Source organism: Orycteropus afer, unplaced genomic scaffold, assembly GCF_000298275.1.
Source record: "Orycteropus afer afer isolate SDZICR_OR568_19922 unplaced genomic scaffold, OryAfe1.0 scaffold00110, whole genome shotgun sequence".
Classification (NCBI taxonomy): Eukaryota; Metazoa; Chordata; class Mammalia; order Tubulidentata; family Orycteropodidae; genus Orycteropus; species Orycteropus afer.
The window spans coordinates 4,562,467-4,572,596 of NW_006921697.1; the positions used below are offsets into that span (position 1 = coordinate 4,562,467).

The following is a 10,130-nucleotide window of genomic DNA, read 5'->3' on the forward strand; positions in this document are numbered from 1 at the left end:
CTACTGGATACAGCAGGACTTGGATGCAGGTGTGCCCCCTGCTGCACCAGGGTTCCCCCCAGGCTGGTTGCCTGCAGCTCCTGCAATCAGACAAGAAGAGAACACACATGATGAGGGGAGGCTGCAGTGGGCTTCCTCTCAGACCTGCTTTGGACTAAAAGTTCAGATAACATATATGCAGAAGGCAAGCGAAGTATAAGGAGAATCAGGAAAACTGAGAATGTTTTTCTTCTCTAAGAGAAATAACAGCACAAGCATGTTGATAAAAGGCAACCAACACTTAGCACCAATGTCTGGGAGACAAGAGGGAGTGGTGGAGACTGTGATAAACTGTAGAGAGCCTTTGTCCCACCCAGTGGGGTTGGTTGCTACTCAGCTCTAGCCAGTTGTCATACACATGCAGGACTGGTGTGGCCAGGTCTTGATTTTTTAAAAAGAAAAGCTGGAAATCTGTTTTTTAAATATGAACTATTCCAATTTTAAAATGTAGACAAAAAATTCACAGTGTTTTTAAAAATGCGGGCCAAAAAAAAGTGAGAGAGAGAGAGACACCAGCTAGCCACAAGTTGGCATAGATCTGCTACTAGTCCAAAAGGTAACTGGTGCTGATTAGAAAAAGATCCTCTTCCTCAAGACATTCTAATGCCATTGTCTGGCAAATTATAAGAACTATACAAATCTGCCGTGATTGTAATGTATAGGCCACCCCTGGAATTGTGGAAAGTACACCTTACACAACTGTAGGTGCCCTGTTTGCATCTGCCAGTTTACAATCACCTCACACGATGGCTCAGAGCAGAGCTGGAGGCCGGGCAGTGACCATGTCGAGAGCCACGTCTAAGAAGGGACGTGTATGCAAAGGAGGGAAGACATGGTGGGACCGTGTTCAGTGAGGGGACTGAACCCATACAATCAGTGGGGAAAAAAAAGTAAGTGACTCAGGGAAGGGATGCTGTCAGGTGGGGAACAGGGAATAGACCAGTTCTGTTTGATTCCTAAGGGCAGATTATGACCACTAGGTGGAAACTTCAAGGAGAACAATTTCAGTTCAGTATGGTAGCATAGTGGCTAAGACACTTGCCTGCTAAACAGACGGCTGGCGGTTCAAATCCACCAGCCACTCCTCGGAAGGAAGGTTGGGCAATCCTACTTCCGTAGTGATACTGCCTCGGAAACCCAAGGAGGGGTCGCTATGAGTCGGGTTTGACTCGACGGCACATAACAACAACAACAACATAAGAAAAGTTTCTAATTAGTTGTCCTAAATGAAGATGTCATGAGTGGTGAGCCCTCTGTCACTGGTAGTGTGCAAACAAAGGCTCATGATGGTATAGATGGGACTCAAACATCAGACAGTAGACTGGAAATATGACCTCTAGAACTCCTTCCAACACTAATTCTAGGTTTTCTTCTTTGCTTGTGACCCTTGTCCACAGCCTTAGAGGGGCCTACGTTCTTAGAATCAGAGTCTGTCTCATACTGGGGGCAAGCAGTCTAGGAGTCCTTGCTGGGAGGCCCAGCACATCCATCAGCCTCAGTCATGGGAATCAGGCTCTGCCATTTACTACCTATGCCGCTTGCCCATGACTCTTCACCTCTGTGAGCCTTACTGCCCTCATCTGTAGAATAGGACAATAATAGGTCACTGGAAGGCCTACATGAGACCACACGTGTGAGGCTCTGAGGCCCCGCCCAGCCACCCTATAAGCGCTCAGTGTGTGGAAGGTTGGGACTCCCCACCCTCGCCTTTCCATTAACCTTGCTTGGCTGTCTGATGTTTCTGCTTCTCCTCCTCCAGCGCCTTCATCTTGGCATCGTACTCATCAGCAAGTGTCTTCCACTCTTTGCGGTTGTTGGTGATCCCGTCTAGCATTGGGGTGATTTCCTCATGGAAACGGGAGAATTCCTGGAAGAGAGAGTGAACCTCTGGTGCAGGGTAGCTGAGGTAGCCATGCTCCTGGGTCTGAGTTCAAGGGGACAACACAGTTGGAATTGCCTAACACTGGAATGAGTGGCCTGGAAGGTGGCAAGCAGGCCTCCCTACACAGCAGTGTGTAAGCTGACAGTGCAAGACTTCCCATCCATAGGATCTTGTCCTCTCCTGCTGAAAACCCTCGTATAGTACCCCATTGTCCTGTGGATGAAATTCTTATCCCCTAAATTCATACCCACTCTCCTCTTGCCCTTCAAACTCTCGAAGTCTCCAGTCACTCCAAATCTCTTTCAGTTTCTGTAGGCCTCCTCCCTCCTGTGGGCTTTATGCAAGGTATTCCCTTGGCTGGAACACGCTCACTTCCCTCTTTTTCTTTTATGCCTCAGCTCAAACATGATTTCTTCAGGGAAGTTTTTGCTGACCACTGTTAAAAGTTCTAACCACATCTCACTTTTTTGTAATGAATGCCTTTGCCTGTCTTCCCAGAGGCTATTAAGTTTGGAGGACAAGGAATCGTCTGTCTAGTTCACTGGGGTGGCCCTGGCCTAGCACAGCATCTGGGACAGTAAATATTTGCAGAATGAAATCAGGTATTGTGAAGATGATTCTTAAGTTCTCTTTCAACTCTAAGGAGCTCTGGTGGGACAATGGTGGCTAACCTAAAGGTTGGTGATTCAAATCCACCCAGCAACTCTCTGGAGAAATACATGGCAATCTGCTTCCATAAAAATTTCAGGCAAGTAAACCCTATGGGACACAAGGGATTGCTACAAGTCAGAATTAACATAGTGGCATCCAACAACAACTTCCAGGTCTAAGAATAAAGATAATGCCTCATTGGAACATAAACCAAAACCAAAAAACCAAATCCACTGCAGTGGAGTCGACTACGATTCATAGTAACCCCTCCTTGGGTTTCCGAGGTAGTATCTCTATGGAAGTAGATTGCCCAGTCTTCCTTCTGGGGAGTGGCTGGTGGGTTTGAACCACCAGCCTTCTGGTTAGCAGTCAAATATCTAAATATCTTAGACACTACGCCATCAGAGCTCCAGCAGCAACGAAAACAACGGTGCATGCAGATGAAACCACATGTTTCAATGTGTCATTGTAATTGGGTTATGTGATGTTAATGATACCTGCCATCTTGGCAGGCCATGATTCCTAATACTGTGTGGCTGTTCTCCATTTTGTGATCTGATATAATTATCCTCCATTTTATGATCTAATATAATTATCCCCCATTTTGTGATATTATGTAATTATCCTCCATTTTATATATTGCAAATCCTAAATTTTATATGTTAATGAGGCAAGATTAATGTAGGGTATGTCCTGAGTCACCACCTTACAAGAGGGCATGTCTCAAGTTCCACCCTTACTCAAGTCATGCCATTACTCAAGTCACACCTTACTCTGATTTCCTTGGGGATATGACCTGCATATAATATATATATGGATGCTCTGGCTAGAGTCTCCCTTGCTCTAGATCCTGCATCATCATCTGACCTCCAGTTCTTGGGACTTGAGCTAGCAGCCTGTTTTCTGACCTACTGATCATGGAGTTTGCCAGCTTCTGTAGGCCTGCCATCTGACTTGCCAATTTTGTGATTCACCAGCTTCCACAGCCCCATGAGCCAACAGCCTATCATCTGATCTGCCAGTTGTGAGTTAGTCATCCCCTGCAACCATGTGAGTCAGGAGTTGCCAGCCTCCATACCATGCAAGTCATTTCCTTGAAATAAATCTCTCTCTGTCTCTATCTTTCTGTCTCTCTTTCTCCATATATATAAAATATATAGAAAAGGGCAACTCTGACTGGAGTGTATTAGAAGATTCAAAAAGTAAATTAGTATAGAATTTCAGCCTTGTAGGTATATTGATACATGTAAACTGGGTTTATGAAAGATGTTCTTATTGTTATAACTAATTATAGGAATATTTTTATAAAAAACAATAAATTTCTGCTGGAATGTTACACAAAAATTTTATAAATAGTCATTTTGGTGTCACCCTCTCTGACAGTTTCACCCACTGTGGTTCACACCCCTGGCATCCCAATACCACTCTCTGCCATGGAGGTCCAGCTAGAACCAACAACATTCAGAGCTGCCTGGGTTTGAGCCCCAGCTCTGCCACAACCTGTGTGACCTTGCACAGGCCACTAACCTTGCTTAGCATCAGCCTTGAAACCAGGACAGTCATAACTTTGATCACAAGATTATGGTGATAACTCATGTAAAACACTCAGCCTACTGTCCTTCACTTAATAATATTACTGATGAGAGTGTAGAGCAGTCAGATCCTCTGTCCTGTTGATCAGAGAACCCCAGTCAGTCAGCATTACATCAGAGACATACTCATTCCCCTCTGGAGCATCTGCATTTCTCCTTCCAAACAGAAGAGTGGCAACTTGCACAGCAGTCAGGAATCCTGGCTCTAAACCTGTCTCCTGGATGGTTCCAGTGATGCTAGCCCAGTTGTTTCTCATCTTTGACCTCTATTTCCTTATGTGGAACATGACCAAAAATTTTTTTTAAAAAAGAAGGTGGATGGTGGCACAGATGGATTTGGAAGTGGTGGGTTTTTCAAGAGAAGGACCTTACCTTTGAGCAAGAGTTCAAAGAGGAATTGAGATTATCATTTGGCAATTGAGTTGCTTTGGCTTATCACATTTCCATGAGCTAGGGAGCTCTGGTAGCATAGTGGCTAAGGCACTTGACTGCTAACCAGAAGGCTGGCGGTTCAAACCCACCAGCCACTCCTCGGAAGGAAGGTTGGGCAATCCTACTTCCATAGTGATACTGCCTCGGAAACCCAAGGAGGGGTCGCTATGAGTCAGGGCTGACTCGACGGCACATAACAACAACAACAACAAGGGGAAGTTAGGAGAGCATGTGTCTACCAAGTTTCCTCTTTCCCTGTCTTAGTCATTTGTTCCAAACTATTTATTGAGCACTTAGATGTGACAAGCTCCAAGCTCTAGGTGGGAGATACAGTCAGTCACACAAGACCCTATAGAGCTGCCCTGGGGATCAAAGCCATCAGAGATGAGAAGTGCTTTGTAGAGTATCACCCAGTGGTCACTTGCCAGGTGTATTATTCTTGGCACTGTTTGGGAATCCCAGATTTATCAATGACATGTTATTGAGTCTAAGAAAATAAAATAAAATGGGCCTACCTTGTAGACAAAGGTGCAAACAAAGTCAATGAAGCCGACCTGAAGCTTGGGGAGTTCATCAGCCTTGTTTCTGTCCATCATGGGCTGTCATGGGGGAGAGAGGGTTAAATTCACTGGGCATCTCCTGACATGATGCCATAAGAGGGAAACTCACCCTACCTAGAAGTCTTCTTGCTAAAAAAAAAAAAAACTTAACCCCAAACTTGTCTAGTCTGCAGATCTGACTGGCTGTTTGCAAGAAATACAAGGGATAGAGTAACATATTGAGTAATTCTATGAGGATGCAATCAGCCAAGTCCAGCATGTGGGAAACTCTACACAACAAAAGACCAAGTTTCTTCAACAAATAAACAGCATACTGCCTCCCACCCCCAAAAAGGAGAGAGAATTGTTACTAATTAAAAGAGATCTAATAACTAGAAGCAGTGTGGTCCTTGATTAGATCTTGAATTGTATAAAACAACTCAATTGTTTCTCTTAATCAGAAAAAATGAATAGAGATTGAGTGTTAGATGATATTAAAGAATTATGATTAACTTTGTGAGTTTGATAATGGTATTGTGGTTGTATGCCTGTGTGTTTGTGTGTTTGACGTTCTTATCTCTTAGAGATACATACTAAAATATGTATGGGCAAAATGACATAATGTCTGGGATTTGCTTTTAAATACTCCAGCCAAAAGAGAAAGAAAAGATTCATCAGTAGGACTAGAGAAATAAAACAATCAAGAATTTCAGACTTCTGCTAATTGTTGAATAAGGCTGATGAGTTCATGGAGTTCCTTACACATTTTAAAAAGAAGAAGAAAAAAATAAGTCATGCTTACTGTTCATGTTTATGGCACTTACCTGCTCCCCATAGCATTCCAATCCCCCTCAGCTCCACCACAGCCTTGTGTAATTGCCCCAGGATACTTAGCAAACTTTCAGATGGTTATCCTTTCCCCATATCTATGGTTCTGTCCCCAAAATATCTCTCCCTTTTACCCCTACTCTCCATGCCCACCTCTACTTCCTAGCTCCACACTCAAGGCCATGGCATCACCCTCAATCTCTTTGTCTCTGGTACAAAGCTGGCTGGCTGTTCCAGTTCAGTTAACTTTCAACATTGACAGGTTTACAGCTTTACAAGGTTCCTACCTCCCTTGCTCTGTACTGGTCCACAGGACCAGTGGAGGTAGAGTTCTAGACTCTTGAAACTGAAAAAGAATCCACAAATGTAAAAAATCTCTAAATCTATAAACTGTTTTAGTGCCCACCACTAGGCAGAGTAGCTAGAGTGTAAGGAAGAAATGATGAAGTAAAAGATGAACAGAAGACTTCAAAGGATGAGCTCGAGAAGACAAAGTAAAGCAATATACTAAAATGTGCAAAGACATGAGTTAGAAAATTGAAAGAGAAGAACATTCTCAACATTTATCAAGCTGAAAGAACTAAAGAAAAAATTCAAACCTCCAGTTGTAATACTGAAGGATTCTATGGGCAAGTAATTGAACAATACAGGAAGCAGCAAAAGACGATAAAAGGAATACACAGAGTCACTGAACCAAAAACAATTTGTCAATGTTCAACCATTTCAAAAGACCTCTGATGGCACAGTGCCTAAGGCATTTGACTGCTAACCAGAAAGCTGGTGGCTCAAACCCACCAGCTGCTCCATAGAAGGAAGATAGGGCAATCTACTTCCACAAAGATTTGCTGCCTTGGACCCCAGTAGGGGTTGCTATGAGTCAGAATCGATTTGATGGCAATGGGTTTGGTTTTTTGGTTTTCAACCATTTGAGGAGGTAATATATGATTCCTATTAAAGGAAGTAGTCCAAGCGTCACTGAAGGCATTGATGAAAAACAGGCCTCCAGGAACTGACTAAATACCAACTGAGATGTCTCAACAAATGGATGCAGTGGTGGAAGTGCTCACTCGTCTATGCCATGAAATATGGAAGATAGCTACCTGGCCAGCCAACTGGAAGTGATCCATATTTGTGCCCATTCCAAAGAAAGATAATATAATAGAATGTGGAAATTATCAAACAATATCATTAATATCACACTCAACTAAAATTTTGCTGAAACTAATTTAAAAACGATTGTAGCAGTATATCAACAAGGAGCTGCCAGAAATTCAAACCGAATTCAGAAAAGGATGTGGAATGAGAGATATCATTGGTGATGTGAGATGGATCTAGGTGGAAAGCAAAGAATATCAGAAAGATGTTTACCTGTGTTTTATTGACTATACAAGGGCATTCAACTGTGTGGATCATAAAAATTATGGATAACATTGCAAAGAATGGGAATTTGAGAACACTTAATTGTGCTCATGAGGATACTGTGTGGTTTAATATCAGGAAAGGTATGTGTCAGAGTTGTATCCTTTCACCATACTTATTCAATCTGTATGTTAAGCAAATAATCTGAGAAGTTGGGTTATATGAAGAAGAATTTGGCATCAGGATTGGAGGAAGACTCATTAAGAACCTGCAATATGCAGATGACACAACCTTGCTTGCTGAAAGTGAAGAAGACTTGAAGCACTTACTGATGAAGTTAAAAAATTATAGCCTTCGGTATGGGTTAAACCTCAACATAAAGAAAACAAAATTCCTCACAACTGGACCAATAAGCAGCACAACGATAAAGACAAAATATTAAAATTGTCAAGAATTTCACTTAACTTGGATCCACAATCAACACCCGTGGAAGCAGCAGTCAAGAAATCAAAGGACAAATTGCCCCAGGCAAATCTGCAGCAAAAGACCTCTTGACAGTGTTAAAAAGCAAAAATGTCACTTTGAGGACTAAGGTACACCTGACCCAAGCTATGGTATTTTCAATCACTTCATATGCATACAAAAGCTGGACGATGAATGTTGTTGTTGTTGTTATGTGCCGTCGAGTCAGCTCCGACTCATAGTGACCCCTCCTTGGGTTGCTGAGGCAGTATTATTACGGAAGTAGATTGCCCAACCTTCCTTCTGAGGAGTGGCTGGTGGGTTTGAACCTCCAGCCTTCTGGTTAGTAGTCAAGTGGCTTAGGTACTATGCTACCAGAGCTCCTGGACCATGAATAAGGAAGACCAAAGAAGAATATATGCCTTTGAATTATGGTGTTGGGGAAGAATACTGAATATACCATGGACTGCCAGAAGAACAAACATGTCTGCCTTGGAAGAAGTACAGCCAGAATTCTCCTTAGAGGTGAGGATAGTGAGACTTCATTTCATGTACTTTGGATGTGTTATCAGGAGGGATCAGTTCAAGGAGAAAGACATCAGGCTTGGTAAAGTAGAGGGTCAGTGAAAAAGAGAAAGACCCTCTATGAGGTACATTAACACAATGGCTGCAAAAATGGGCTGAAACATAGTAATGCTTGTGAGGATGGGTAAGCCCTAGCAGTGTTTCATTCTGTCACTAGTTGGAATCTAGCATCAACCTCTACCAACCTCTACTTAAAGTGAGATGAGGACTCACACATTAGGGCAGGTTCTCAAATTTTCAAAAAAACCAAAATCAAACTCACTGCCATTGAGTCGATTTTGAATCATAGTGAGTCGATTTTGAATCATAATGAGTCGATTTTGAATCATAGTGACCCCTCCTTGGGTTTCCGAAACAGTATCACTACGGAAGTAGATTGCCCAATCTTCCTTCCAAGGAGTGGCTGGTGGGTTTGAACTGCTAGCCTTCTGATTAGCAGTCAAATGCCAAAAACTTATTCAAGCAAACATCACTGGGCCCCACCCCCAGACTTTCTGACTCAGTAGGTCTAAGGTAGGGTCTGTGAATTTCCATTTCTAACATGTTCCCAAGATCAGGTTGATACTGTCCGAAGACCACATTTTGAGAACCATTGATTAGGAAAGGGTTATCTCTACGGTAAGGTCACATATCTCTACATCAGGGGGCCATGTCTCTATGTCAGGGCCAGGTCACATCTCTACATCAAGGTCAGGCCATATCTCTATGGCAGGATGAGATCACACATGCCTAGTATCAGGCTGACTTCCCCTCTTACTCACAATGGGATTCTGTTGTAGCACTGTGCGCTCCAGGTCACCTTGTTCCCAGAATTCAGCAGCAACCAGCAGAGCAACCTGCACAGACAGAATTTCACAGTCAAAGCCCCAGCCCCAATCTTGCTACCCCTGCTCTTGCCCACATGGGTTGTCACCTCAGCAAAAAGATCAACTCTATTCTATCCTGACCATCCCCATCCCCATTTTGGTGTCATCATTGGAGAGATCCTAAAGTGATTCCCATGTCTTTGCACAGGAAGATAGAGAAAAGGTAGACTGGCTGTGGGGCTGGGCTGAGACACTCCAAGCCTCATTTCTTGGTGTCACCAGCACTGAGGTTTCCCTTCTTCCAGTCCTTACCTTGCTCTGCACTTCCCAGGGCTTGGTTATGGCTGAGAGATCACAGGCTGTCATCATCATGGCCCTGGGCACACAGGACAACATCCATCAGTCCAGAGCCATTTAAGGCTGCACATACTGGTTAATTCATATATTTCTCCATTTTCTGCCCCCACTAGTAAGTGACCCATTAGTAAATGATTGAAGTTATCAGGGATTTCATTTTACTTGGATCCACACTCAACACGCATGGAAGCAGCAGTCAGAAAATCAGACATCGTATTACGGTGGGAAAATCTGCTGCAAAAGACCTCTTTAAAGTGTTAAGAAGCAAAGATGTCACTTTGAAAACTAAGGTGCACCAGACCCAAACTATAGGATTTTCAATCACCTCATATGCATGAGGTTTGACACTAAACAATTAGTGAAAGCTGGGCAATGAATAAAGAAGACTGAAGAAGAGTTGAAGCCTTTGAATTGTGGCTTTGGTGTAGAATACTGAAAATACCATGGACTGTAGCATAGTGCCTAAGGCATTTGACTGCTAACCAGACGGTTGGTGGTTCAAACCCACCAGCCACTTTGTGGAAGGAAGACTGGGCAATCTATCTCTGTAAAGATTTACTGCCCTGGAAACCCAAAGGGGGCCGCTATGAGTCAGAAT

General features: G+C 43.2%; 1 protein-coding gene across 1 annotated transcript in view; it reads right to left on the reverse strand.

Moving 5' to 3' along the window:
- PDE6A (phosphodiesterase 6A) overlaps positions 1-10,130 on the reverse strand; it is a 150,025-nt gene continuing 139,895 nt past the window's right edge. The window contains exons 18-22 of the mRNA XM_007943602.2: positions 9,488-9,551; positions 9,131-9,205; positions 5,112-5,195; positions 1,759-1,906; positions 1-80 (exon numbers count right to left, since the gene is read on the reverse strand). Coding sequence (XP_007941793.1) covers positions 1-80; positions 1,759-1,906; positions 5,112-5,195; positions 9,131-9,205; positions 9,488-9,551 — 451 coding nt within the window. The remainder of the gene's footprint in view (positions 81-1,758; positions 1,907-5,111; positions 5,196-9,130; positions 9,206-9,487; positions 9,552-10,130) is intronic.